Source organism: Acomys minous, assembly GCF_964271855.1.
Source record: "Acomys minous genome assembly, chromosome: 8".
Taxonomy (NCBI): Eukaryota; Metazoa; Chordata; class Mammalia; order Rodentia; family Muridae; genus Acomys; species Acomys minous.
The window spans coordinates 77647281-77661723 of record NC_140489.1 but is presented as its reverse complement, the minus strand read 5'-3'; the positions used below and the strand labels follow the sequence as shown (position 1 = coordinate 77661723).

The following is a 14443-nucleotide window of genomic DNA, read 5'->3' as shown; positions in this document are numbered from 1 at the left end:
AAACTTGAATTGTAGAAGTATGTAATAGCTAATTTCATGTGAATCTGAATGGTACATTCACATATTTATTGAACACAGATTTTCCTCAATGTTAGAGGCATTTCCTTTTCTATTAAACATTATACTTTCATGATGCTTTGTTCTTATTTGTAATTGTGAAAAAGCCAAACATTGAAATGGGTGGCACAACAGCTGCTGCTGATAACTTATAGACCCTGTACCAAAATAAATAAATAAATTAATAATAATAATAATAATAATAATAATAATAATAATAATAATACAACTTGCTGTGTTGCCAGATGTTTTTCTCAAGCCCATTAACATACTTTCAAGAGGTCTTAAAAGAAGATTGGAGTTATGTTCCCTGCCTATGCTGATTTCATATTTTAGAATGTAAAGCTTTGTTGACATGTTTTACAAAAATCAAGTCACATGCTGGTGTGTTTTGATTTATGATGGTGTTAGAGTGTTTCACTGTGTTTTCATTTTATCTTTAAAATCTGTAGGTGCCTCCTTTAATTACAAAGACTGATTCAGATCCTGAACATTGTCGAGTCTCAGCTCAACTTGATGATAACGTGAGTAAATTTTATTCTACAATTTTATTTAAGCTGTAATTCAAATAAATTTTGGCAGATTATTTTAATAAATGTGCATCTGTTTCATTCATTGAGATTTCCATATTGTGTTAAACGTGGCAAATTCTTAAACACTGAACAGGGTCCTGACTTCAACATCTTATTTTAAAAACAAGCACAAACCTAGAACTTACCAGGGTCCTAGAAACTTTGCTTTTTTAACCTTCTTCTCCACTCCAGATCTGTTGCTCTCCTACCTTTTACCGCCCTTTTATGCTTTATGCTTACAAATGAAAAAATAAAGGAGCTCCCTCAAGTCTGGTTTTGTTGTTGCTCAACCTTGAGATAGCCTTTTATGCTATGTTATGTAGTTGTTCTTTATCAGTTCTTGGGTCTTTGTAGTATTTGTATTTAATCTTGTAAATTTGTATATTGGATTATGCGTAGAACTCTTTATATATTTTAATTCATATGTTAAAATTGCAAAGATAAATATACATTCTTCTACCTAAAAATTCCATTCCTGAGTCAGAAAATGTATATAAATTTAGTTTTAGTCTGTGTTACTAAATACTTTTACGAAACTGTCTACCACTTTTATTGTCTCCCGGAGTACATGAGAGTTAATAGTCTACATCCTGCCAAGAGCCAGCATTTGTATTTGCGCATTCATGTTTGTTGGCTGCTCAGTGTTCTGTCTTGTGGGTATCTCAGTCTTTTCCTGACTTTTCTATTGACTCGCTGTCTTTGTTTTTGTGTTTTATTAGTCTGGGTGCTGAATGTACCCTGCGTATGAGTTCTTTATCACATATATACGTACATGTGAAATGCCCCTCGCTGGATGTTGCTTTTGCGCTCTGTATGTAAATAGGCCTACTTTATGGTCACAGTGGTGCTGCCTTGTGATTTTTTTTGCTTTGCCATAGAAGCATTTAAATATGCACTTGATCTGTGATTACTTGTATGTATAGATGGGCTGAAAGTTCAGCTGGCCCAAGCTCCACATCTGGAAAGTCCATCTTTTCCTACTGTGCTGTTTTTTTCTTGGTCATATATGTATGATATATTTTTTGAATCTCTTTTTGGGCCCTGGGCTCCAAGGCAGATTTATCTTAAATTTATATATTTTTTATTCAGTTTCCAGATAGGTTTGTTTATAATAAACTATCTTATTTATACTCTTTTGCTACTTCAAGGTCGTTTTAGAATGCTGCATGAGTTTAACATGTAATATCGGCAAAATCTTTCACTCTATGATTTTATAGTTTAACTTTTTTTAATGTCTTGTGTTATCCGACTTATGTTGTTATTTTATCAGATAATTGAGCACTATTTATTCTACCACAGTAATAAAATTAGTCCTTCTCCACAGGGACTGTTTAAGTTACAAGCTGTCCATTGATGGTATAAAAATTATACTAATCAAGTGTTTACAACATTGTGAAAAATTTAAAACTGATACTACCTTTTCTCATTACTTAAGTTACAGCATTGATTAGGAAAAGAATCTCAAAATATTGAACAGTATAAAATGATCAGCAGTTATTTATAGTTTTAAATCAGTAACTGTTTTCTATTTGCATGCATAATTTTTCACATAAAATCATTTTAGCTGTTTTCTATTTTTACATTATTGACTGAAGGCTTTCATAGTTAAACTATATTAATTTGTTTTTCTCTTTTAATTGTTTAAAAACTTTCCATATAATATATTCTGATCATGCATTTCTCTCCCCCAACTTGTCCTAGATCCTTCCCACATACCATCTACCCAACTCCACAGCTTACCTCCTATTTCTTTTTAAAACAAATAAACAAACAAATAAACAAAACCCCAGAATTTTTAAAAAGAGGAAAAATACAAGAAATACACACATGCCTAAAACCCCAAAATATTAAAAACACAAAATTTGAAACCATAATTCACAAGCAAAAGACTGGTAAGATGAAAGTGCCCAAACAGAGCAATGTGAGACAAAAGTCTTCTAAAAATGTATATTAATTTACTAGTTTTGGTGATGGATATAATCAGGTGTATTAATTAAATTAATATAGTTTCTAATTATATTTACTAATTAACTCTACTAATCATATCAAGTATACTGTTAGTACCATAGTATTTACTATGCCAATTAAACCATAAAATTTGCATAAAAATGCTTTATAATGTTAGTTTAATTATATATTGGGTTGTACTGTAGCTTCTTCTGAAAATAGTTATGTGTGTGTGTGTGTGTGTGTATAAAATTATATGCATAAAACATCTTAACTAAGCACCACATATTCATTGTTTGATCTGTTAAATAGAGATAACAAGAATACAGCCCTCTATCTATCTGTCTGTCTGTCTGTCTGTCTGTATCTATCTATCTATCTTCTATCTATCTATCTATCTATCTATCTATCTATCTATCTGTCTGTCTATCTGGAGGAGGCCGGGGTTCTTTGTGTCACTCTGGCTGTCCTATAACTAGCTCTGTAGATTAGTCTGGTCTTGAACTCTGCCTCTGCCTCCTGAGTGGAGGGAATAAAGTATGTATCACCTCACAAAATAGTTTTATTCTAATGAAAAAATATAACTGGAAAATAATCCTCAATTTTAGCATTGCATTACTACAATACTAAAAGTTACAGATAAATCATATTCCTGTAAGGTTATCATCATGAATGCACTTTGAGAAGCTTTTGAAAACCATAACCGAAGAATTTACTTAACATTGCAGGATTGTAAAATTCTGTATTCCATAGAAGTGGCTTTTACTCAGAAATACTTTTTTCTGAGTTAAAATGCAGTGTCAACTTTTGAAGGTTTATTGTCACATATTCTCTGGCTTGTTTCAGTAGCACTGTTTGTTCAGTAGAAATAGCCATTCATAGTGCAAAGCTAACTTCAGTTATCCTGATTTTTTTTTCTCATTTTTTTTTCAGGTGGATGACAATATTCCACTTAGGGTAATGCTTCTTCTAATGGATGAAGTGTTCGATTTAAAAGAAAGAAACCAGTGGTTGCGAAGGAATATCAAGAATTTACTCCAGCAACTTATTAGAGCTACATATGGTGATACTATTAACAGGTAACTGGGGCTCTTGTTCTTCTCCTTAGACCCAGGGATGAGCATTAGTGTTTGCTTCTACGAGGGAATTGCTTGGCCTTTATTGCAGACTTTTTCCTCAGTGCTTTTAAAGATGTCTTCTCAGAAGCAGCTTATCCCCAAGTTTAAGTGTTAAAGTGTGTGTCAGTTTATTTGCCTTAGAAACTTTGGCTTACTCATTCAGAGTTCTTTACTTTCAGAAAAATAGTGGACCATGTTGACTGGATGACCTCACCCGAACAAGTGGCTGACTCGGTGAAGCGGTTCAGGTCAGTCTCAGGACACACTCTCTTCCTCCACGTAGGGCAGAGTAGAGCACTACTAGATTCAGCTAACTGTTCACTTAATGGTCTTTGTTTCTTTCCTGGTCTTTACATTGGTTTTTATGAGCTGAGACTTAGGAGACTTATAATAAATATTTGGGGCAAACTTCACAGTGCACCAGGCACACCAGCCTGGCAACCTGAGTTCGATCCCAGAATCTAGATGAAGGTTAAAGGAGAGAATCTACTCCTATGCTCTTGTCCTCTGACCTCCTTGTGTGTGCTGTAGCCGTGTACCCCACACACACAGATATACTCACCATGAACATGCACACATGATAATTATAAATAGATAAACATTTCTTCTGTGATTTTTCTAAATAGACTACCAAAGGCACAAAGGGAACATTTCTAAAGTGATATGCTAGATTTTTATTTACTGCATAGAATAGCTTTAAGGTCGTTGACATAGTATTAGCAAGCTGGGCATGGTGAGGTTTGGGATAGAGGCAAGAAGAGCAGAGGTTGAACAGCAACCTTGGCTGTGCTGTGAGTTCAGGAGTCAACCTTGAAAACCTTGTGTCAAAAACTTAACATTTTTTAATCATAGAAATCAGTCAGTGAAGATTTTAGAAAAATATTTCTGTCATTGGTTTGGTGTTTACCTAAATATTTGAGGACAGTACAAATAAAAACAACATTGGCACACTAACTTGTTTGTGCTCCATGATATATGGAGAACCCTGCCTGACAGTCACTGAGGAGGAGAGGTAAGGTAGTGAGTAGAGCCATGAGCCCCGTTTGTAAGTGCGAGGGCAGGCGTGCAGAGCAGCTCCAGACAGCTGTGCTTTGGATGTCAGGAGGGCTAAGGAAGGAGCTGTCAGTGCTGCACTAACTTGCTGCTCCTAAGCCCCATACACTTTCTGATCTTACATCCTTTTCATCAAGTAAGTGGCTTGACTTCATTGTCGTGAGGCAGTGGACTGCTAGAGAAGGGAAGCAGCTTGCCCAAGGGCTCTGCTGACAGAAACGGGGGCGGGGATCTGATTTCCTGCTCAGACGCTAAGTTCTCTCTTTTAGACTTTAGTGTTTCCGAAAGTTGTACTACCTGCTGTTGTGATGATTTCAGTCAGGGCAGGTGAATTCTTCTGTGACAGTGTTCGCAACCTTGACTGTAAATTGGACCCAACTGGGAATTTTAACCCTGTGTGGGTCCTTTCTCCAGAGATGATTGGGTTATCTTAAGAGATAGAAAGAAGGTTTGCACAATAAAGGTGGTTTTATTTCCTTAGACCCAAGGTGTTTTTTAGTGCATGTTAAGAATGGTTTCTCTGCAGGCATATCCAACCAGTGGGCTAAGTAGAGAAGGATGGGGCTTAGCATGTCTATAGATTACAGTATTGAGATGGTGTCTCAGCATCTGAAGGTTGGACATCTCTGATGGTCTATGGAGTCTCATTTCTCCAGATCTTTTTAATACAGGTACCCTTGGACCAAATCTTAAGATGCAGGATATTGAAGTCCAAGGAGAATGCGGTGATTTTATGGTATACATTGCGGGCATCAATTTGAGATTCTTGCTGCCTGAGTTAGATGGGATCAGAGTGGAATGGCATAGCCAAGAAATAGCTGTTAAGCTGCTAGGCTGTCCTTTCTCAGAGTGCTGTGGGTCGATTTGGATGAGATATTCACTTAGCAGTTGCCCACTTTTGAGTTTAAATATCTATTATGTGTTGATCCATATATTCCATTTTACTAGTGTTTGTGAAGTACTCGGGCAGATTTACCTGGTTTTTTATGTGTATCTCCTTTGATGCCTTGATTGAACGCTGCTGTTGGATGATGTTTCATTTGTCTGTATAAAATTTTAGAAATGCTATTTTATTTTTTTAGCAGTTTGTAATGATGTTATCAACTCGTGAAAAATGAAGCTACTTACAAACATTTTGGTTTTTTAAATAGAGATGCATTCTGGCCCAATGGCATTTTAGCAGAAACTGTTCCGTGCAGAGATAAGGCTATGCGAATGAGAACAAGAATTGCAGGAAAAACAAAGTTATTTGCAATTATGCCAGGTGAGTGAACAATAAATCAATAAAAATTGATTTATTTTTATTTCTTCTGGCTTTTTGGCATTGGTACTACGCTAATTTAGCTTTTTCTATGTGAGGAAACAGGTTCTAAGTCACCTACCCAAAATTTGTAGTTGGGGAGTAGCAGGATTCTGATTCATCTTTGAATGATTAAAGCCCTACTCTGCTCTTTGAAATATTTTAAGAAAAAAATAAAATTATATAAAGAAAATATTACAGGTGGATCACTGATAGAAATGTGAATATGACCTGGAACTAGATAGGTCCCATCCTAGGGGACAACCCTTTTTTGTTGTTGTTTTTGCTTAAAGTCAGATAGATATGAGTATGTTTGAGGTTGTAGCTTAGTTGGCAGAGTATTTGCCAAGCATTGCCAAAGCCCTATATTTCATTTCTAATATAGTGGGCATCATGGGCATATGCCTTTAATCTTAGCACTTGATCAGCCTAGTTTACATGAAACCCCTACTGTTTAAAAAAATGCAAAGTATGAATTTTTAAGAAAGAATGTTTAACTTAGAATACAAATTCATTTATGTACTTGTACTTTATGTTCATTATGTACTATGATCAATTATTAATCCTTATAAAAGCATAATTCTGAAATGAGTATTTTGTTGATATTTGACTATTTATTTGTGATAACTGCTATAGATTTACTTGTCCTTTTTTTTTTTTTTTTTTTTTTTCTCTCAGAAAGAGAGCCCATGACTAGTGGTCTTTATAGCTAACAGATGGCAATGGTAGTTTTGTCATTGAATACAAGTATATTTTTAAAAAACTATAAATAAATGCCTAGATATATCTTACCTGTGCTTTAATTGTAGATATAGAGAATGGATAAGATGGATTTATAAGTCCTCTCACCTGTTGTTACCTATTTTTCTTCTTAGAATTTCACTTTGTTTCTTTCCTTTTTCTTTTTCTTTTTCTTTTTGAGATGGGGTCTCATGCTGTGTGTGGTTCAAGCTGATCGGATACTTATTGTGTAGCCCGTGCTGGCCTTACACCCATGCAGTCTTACTTCAGCCTCTCAAGTGCAGGAATAATACCTAAGCATAAGCAAATATGTCTGACTTTTCTTATAACTTAAAATTAGATTTTCAGTGTTTAGTTTTCTATCTTAAATTAGAAATCTGCCACATTGCAGTTACATTTCTTCATATGTAGTTAAATTTGGTGGCATAAAGAAATAACACTTTAGAAAAATTAAAAGGAACAGTGAGTTAGGCTATTTCTCAGCGTACCATTATAATACAGCAGATTGTGTTGTGGCCTCACACAACTGGAAAAACTCTAGGTCACATAGGCACTTCTTTTAAAAGTATCAGCCAGTAGTGATGGTGCACACCTTTAATTCTAGCACTCAGGGAGGCAAAGGCAGGCAGATCACTGTGAATTCAAGGACAGCCTCGTTTATAAAGTGAGTCCAGGACAGCCAAGGCTATACAGAAAAACCCTGTCTCTCAAAAACAAACAAACAAAAAAAAAAAAAAAAAAAAAAAAAAGAAAGGAAAAGAAAAACAAAAAACAAAGGATATTTTTAAAGTATCAAATTGTGTGCTGGCATTTGTGTTTCCATTCTTTTAGAGGGAACAACGAACAAAACAAGTTAAAAAAAAACCAGTATGTTGTATAGTGATCAGTTTTAAAAGATAAAATAATATAGCAGAAGAGGTAATGTCATGTGAACTTGAGCAGCAGAGAAACTTGCTGTGAAAAAGAAATTGAGGGTAGATGAAAACCGTATGATTTTATATATACCTAACCCTGTGTATTGAATTAGAGTCATATATTTATGCTAAATTATACTGTGTATGTGCTTTAATACAGACCTTTTGGAAGTTGCAAGTGTTTTTATGTTTTTTTCAAAAAAATCTTATTAAAAAGTTTGCAAATAAGCATCATGCACCAGAATTAACCAAATCCAGAGCCTACATTTTAATGTATTTCTATACACTTAGAATAGATGTTCGTTCACTGTTGAACAGATCTTTATCTATTTGTCTACTCCACTCACCTCCAGAAAAAAAGAAAGCAAGCTCCACTACAGAATCAGAACTAGAAAAACAGTTGTAATTCATGTCCATTACCTGCTGTTAGTTGTTCCTCATCCAACATTTAGTCTTTATTGTTTTTCATATTGTACAGTACAGGCATGTACCTTCTTACATATATGTACTCACTTTACTAACTAGATTCCATATATGAGGGAGAACATGGTTTTTTCCTCTGAGCTTGTGTGACCTTGCTTATTTAATATTATTCATTCTATGTCTGCACAGTTCTAAATTTTTCTATTTCTCTCTAACTCAGCAAAATAATGGTTTTATCCTTGGGGCACTTATTAATAATGCTAGGACAATCATAAAGCTATTCAGTGTTCTATCTGAGGTAATTTGGTCTTACCCGTGTAATTTCCACACTTGCTTGCCCTCATAGTCATGACAACTTTTCCATTCTTTTCTTTAGTTTCTCTTACAGGTATTTCTAAACTTCAGCCAAAATTCTCTATCTTCCTTTCTCTACCACTTTTTATCTACTTCTCATTTGTTTATTGATGTTCTGTTTACCAGGGGTAATCCTTAATTTCCTTGTATCTACCCTCGTCCTGCCCAAGTAACAAAGTCAGCTATAGTCATTGCTTCTGCAAAAGGCATTTGCAGATGTCTCCTCACTGTGGACATCTTTCTAATGTCTTACAAATTCGTACAACTATAAGGATATATTGGTCATCAGAACTCTTCATTCAATAGCGAGGGAAAGAGAGTGAGTACCACATGGGAATTAAGAGATAAGGTTGTGACTGGAATCTGGAATCTGTGGGCATAGCTCCTAACTCTCCTGTGCTGTATTGCCTCACTGGATCAATAGTGTAGCTGCGTAGATGAGGCTACATGTAGTTATGCATGGGCTATAAGACTGTTATACACACCTCATTAACTGGGTAGCTCCTGTTTACAGTTAATGTGCTACATGCCTTAGATGATTTATGATCATGTTTTAGTTCTGTATTTCCTTTCCTGGAGAATGATCTTTATATTGTTGTCTACTTCATTCAGATGAACTGAAGCACATTATTGGAGCTGAGACAACACGGAAAGGTATTCTTCGTGTTTTTGAAATGTTTCAGCACAACCAGTTAAATAGGAGAATGGTATATGTCTTCTTAGAAGGCTTTTTAGAAACCTTATTTCCACAGTATAAATTTCGTGAACTTTTCAACAAACTTCATTCAAGGTCAAAGCAGATGCAGAAATATAAACAAAAACTTCAAAGTACTCAAGCGCCTTCTTTACAAAAAAGGTGACGCTCCAACCCGTGAAGCTGGTGTTCCTTTTGTCAGGACTAATGGAGTGGACAGCTCTTCTGGGGCGTGACTCATATGCTGTGCGTCTACACCAGTCCTTCAGTGTCTCAGAACAGATTGCTAGTACATCCATACGACTGGTTCTTCTCATTCTCATCTGTAACCCAGCCACTACCAAGAGAGATTCCTGTGTCTTATATGATTTGGTGCATAATTTGCAACACTGAGAGGATACTGCCCCATCGCACTCAAGAATGGAGTTGTCTCTTCTGTTCTAACCTAATCAGCATTCCCCACCAGTGACAAAGTGCCAGAGCGCATGTGTGAACGCTATGGAAGCACAAAACAATGGTTCATAGGTAACTTAACTAATTACTTTAATAGCTGCAGACTGCAGTGTCTGACTGGGAGAGATCTGTTTCACTCGGTGATCTTGTGGGTCATTTTCAGCATTTTGCTATCATGTGGGTTAGCAGGTGAGTGATCTTTAGAGCAAATTTTTCAAGGCCTGGTGAAAGTAACAGAATGCCTTGAGTTTAGGAGATAACCCTTCCCCAAATTACAGTCTTGTGGTGTAAGTAAAGCACTATAAAATAAAACCAATCAAAAACAGAATTTGATTGGATTTATTGTTCATTAATATAAATTTTCATTGATTTTTATGTGCTTTAAGGGCTCGGCTTTGCTCTTATAGTGCTCAACTCTCCACTTTTCCTTTGGCATTCTGTGCAGAAGCAGCATGTGGTAGCTCTTATAAGTTCAATTTTTTAAAAATCTTTTAACATGTTACTAATTCTTTAGAAGGGGAATTATTTATTGTAAGAACTGCCAAATACATTCAATCCTTCTGAAAATTGGAAATTAAAACAGTACTCTATTAAAAGTTACCATATGATAACTTTAAATCGTATGATCTAGACATGCCTTAGGTAACTACCGACATAGCAAATCAAAGGATTAATGAGCTTATAGTCCTATGTAAACATACAAATGCCTAATTCTACTATGTGTACATATATGAAAATAAATAATGAAAACAGAACTGTACTATTTTTTAAAATATGCTTTTATTTATATTTCGCATAATGTAAAATTCTAAATAAAGCTAGTACACAAAACCCTTTGGTGTATACATTTAACTCCCTAATATTTTATATCAGTGAAGCAAAATCTCTTTTCCAGTTTTGAAGCCTTTGCATTTCCTAGTGTTCTCTGCATTTTGTCCATTAGGAAGTCTTCATATCACATATATGCAGGATTTCTATACTTTTAAATACTTCCAGTGACTAAGGGTTTGGATATATCAGCTCCTTTTGTTTTAAAACTATTTAACACTAAAACCTTAAAATCGTGAAGCTACTTTTCAGACCACTGAGCCAGTATCCTGGTATTGAAAGAACATTTGGTTGCTTACAGTAAAGGGACAGAGTATTGATATCCCAGTTCTTTGGGAGCTTTAAGATTGGAACAAGACATTTGTGTCTTGCCTTCTCATAGATCCTTCTTACCCAGTGACGCCTACCAATAGAGGGAAGCCTTCCTGTAAAGCTTTATGATGTTTATCAGTGCTGTTGTGCATATTTTGTAGTATGCATATATTCAGCATGTGTTGCATGTCTTGCAGAATTACATAAATAAACCCCCAACCTTTTTTTTTTCCTACTTGGAAGTGAGAAAAGATTCTGTTTCTCTGGCAGAAGAAATGTTTATTGTACTCGTCACAGGCCCTGCCCTGCCCTGCCAGCCCCTTCCTCTGCCCCAGGCTTAGTATTGGATGTGTCAGGCCTGTAGGAAGCATCAGCATGGCCACAAGTGCAATAATTTCATACATACCCTCCCATTTCAATTATATTTTTACATGAATAAATCTAAGTGTATGCAGAAGGATTCATGCAAGACCCTAGTTTATACATGTGAGAAAGCATTTCTATATAAAGTGAGAAAATTGTCAACCAGGGGAAAAGAGGTCATATAAAATGCAAATTCACCTAAAAACCCTGCAAGACAACTGCAATCATACCAAAACAAAGAGCAAAAACAAAACTATTTGAGTAAATAGTTTTTTAAGGTAATTTTTGTTGAGAAGAGTTTATATTTGAGGAGCAGAAATGTCAAATGGTCATGTGTCTGTACACATCTGTGTTTTACAACAGAGAGTATGGCTGTGCTACAGATATAGATAACCTTGGCTTGGACCTGCTGTGTACAGGATTTAACCCATAAGCAAAGTACACTGTACTTGCATTTAATACAGTTATTATATCTCATGCATTTATTGCACATATGAACATATACATGAAGAGGCTTTATGTCTTCTGATGTTCACTTTCTGAACGCTTTTAAGTCAGCTGTGCCTTTAGGCAAGAACCTTCAAAAATAATCATTATTCTGGGTTTTCTGATTATTTTTTTCAGATAGTATGTAACTACATAGAAACCATCACAGCTTATTCACCTAAAATTTGATTTTATTATTTAAACATAGCCCTTAGATGAGTCTTTCTTGTAATTAGGGTGACCTATGTAGTTGCTGGAGACAGTTGTGCCATTAACCAATGGATGCACTTTGTTAGCCTTAATTTAAAACAAAATTTTCCTTGAATATATCAGTTTGATCACTATAAGTTTGTGCTGCAGGTGTTTGGGGAAAAAAATAAGTCAAACAGTTACATGCGATGAAAACATACCAATTTTTTAAATTAAGAACATAAATTTCACGATCTACAGTTTTAATTTTGTGCAATATTTTCATTTAATGCATGTTTCTTTGAGTAATTGTAAAATAAGTACATTTTTAATGTTTTGAGATATAGTTTAACTGTCTTATTAATCCAACAACTTCATTCCGTTGTTGCTGCACCTTAATTAAGGACTTGTTTTAAAAGTCTTTTTGTCACTCCGTGTAAAATTCTTTTATTTGTAGAAAATTTTGCTTATGGGAGCATGGCTCCTGTATTATAAGGGAAAACTAAAGAGCACATTTTAGGATTTTAATTGTTAAAAAATTACCTTGTGCATATCATTGTACATTAAGTGTCAATTGTGCCTAACTGCTCTATCAGTGCTCTCCTTCTTTAACAAAGGGGAAACAATCAGAATGTCAGTTATTTTTATTAACAAAAAAGATTAAAATTTTTATTTGGTTTGTGTTATGTTCTGTCCATTAGAAAAAACTAATAAAGTATTAACAAACACCTTTATTGAGTTTCCTTGTCAATATGTGTTATTTTTTAAATGCTTGCTCAGAAGTCTTCTTTTTATAGTCTCTATAAATTCCAACTTAGAAATTGAGAAGTCAACACCCAAGGTTTTAGATCTGCTACTGAATAATTAGAACTAGCTATCTTTACTTTTTTATTTTATGGGGTAGGCTATCAAGTACCACAATCTTAAAGAAACTTTGTATTTTCTTGTCACATAAAATTATGACTTTCCAAAAGACAAAGATCTAGACTTTAGAAAATTTTATTTTATGTCATTTGAAATTCACATTTTAACTGGTATTTTAGACATGCTCAGTTCTAAAAGACAGATTATTTGGCATTTAATAACATGCTTGGTTGGTTAAAATATGCATAATGTTCTTGGTGTATTGCCACTGACTGCTCAGACATCAAATACCTATTACCTCACTAGGAACTGGCATGATAGTTCTTAAGATACTGTTATAAATATTGGTCCCTTTAAGATGAGCATTTGGTGTGCTTTAAGATGTCTTTTAAGATAGCTATGACAGAACTGTCTGTAGTATTATCTGAGTCCACAATGGCCACAGTCCAAAATATTGTTCCAGAGGCTATAAGAAGGTCCCTGGCAGCTTTGCCTTGCCTTATCCGCTTCCTAAGCATCGTTGCCCACTGAGTCTGTGACGTGAGCAGTGTAAGGATCATGTTCCCAACGCTGAGCTAGGAATATTCACTGGAAAAAAGCAAAAGTTGTAGTATCTCTGGTTAGGAAGTATAAACTTCACTGAAACAAAAAAAAAAAATGTGAATTTGGGACACAAATGAATTTTTTAATTTGTTTGTGAAATGTCCAGTATTTCAGAGAAAACAGAAAATATAGAAAGTTAATAAATACTTGTTTGTACAGCGGGTGGTAAAGTGGAATTCGGCAGTTAGGACCAGAGTAATGATATGAAAGAATGATACTAGACTTTGTCCTTAAGGGATGTGAGAAATGTGCTTTCTATAGAAGTTTTCCCCCTGCTAGAAGCAAACCAATAGTACCCAGAAAATCCATTTGGGAAAAACATGTTTGAGCTTACAGAATGTACTGGGCATTCATATATGTAATGGCAAGTCATTTACTTGATTTAGGAAATTTTATGGCAGCTCAAAATGAAAATTGTACCTCTCAAGTCATGCATGCCAATGCAGTGTGTGAGAAATGTATTAACTATGACCTTTTAAGTTAGGGTGACATATTAACACTGGAAGAAAAAAAAAAAACAGCTAGATGTATGTGTGTTGAAAGTCCCTACTCTCCCCCTGATTGATTCACTCAGAGGAAATTCATACTCTGTATGAACCATGGTTTTCATACAGTCTGGATTTAATGAGATGTCGTTTTAGATGGAGCACTCCTACAACAAAGTTAGTTCTCAGGCAGCTGAGAACTGAGGCCTGACTGACCAGCTGCCCAACTTTCAGGGGCAGCAGTCAGGCCAGCTCTGCCTGTCACCTCTTTAGCACAGTTGTTCCAAAGAAAGGATGAGAAGTTCTAACAGTGTTGGAGCATCTTACACTCTCAAGTAGAAACATGGCAGAAAAAAGTTGACATGAAGGTGAAGGGAGAAAATGTACAGTTGATAATATTTGTTACAATCCAAGCAACTAGAAGACCAAGCAACAATAAGGACCACGGGAGAGGACACTTAGACTCCTGGTCTCAGCACACTTGTGAGGTTTGCCTTCTCTAGATTATAGGTGGGACTTGGTTGTCCAGAGTTTCACAACTGGCAAGTACCAAAACAACCATCCCCAAGGGATGGCTTCTCAACACCAGCACGTGATATTCTGCGCTGTTTTATGTTTGTGCAGTCTTCCTGACCACAAAATGGAGTGTCTTCTCTTTGAGCAAAGCCCTGACAAGGTTGTGGTTTC

The 14443-nt window shown here is 35.3% G+C and overlaps 1 protein-coding gene across 6 annotated transcripts in view; it reads left to right on the top strand.

The window, feature by feature from the left end:
- SNX13 (sorting nexin 13) overlaps positions 1-12538 on the top strand; it is a 102168-nt gene extending 89630 nt beyond the window's left edge. For all 6 annotated transcript variants that reach the window (XM_084793579.1, XM_084793582.1, XM_084793581.1 and 3 more), the window contains 5 exons: positions 510-581; positions 3510-3655; positions 3874-3942; positions 5899-6011; positions 9092-12538. In XM_084793579.1, the coding sequence (XP_084649705.1) occupies positions 510-581; positions 3510-3655; positions 3874-3942; positions 5899-6011; positions 9092-9339 (648 nt within the window). In that variant the 3' untranslated portion in view covers positions 9340-12538. The remainder of the gene's footprint in view (positions 1-509; positions 582-3509; positions 3656-3873; positions 3943-5898; positions 6012-9091) is intronic.
- The last annotated feature ends 1905 nt before the right edge of the window (positions 12539-14443 follow it).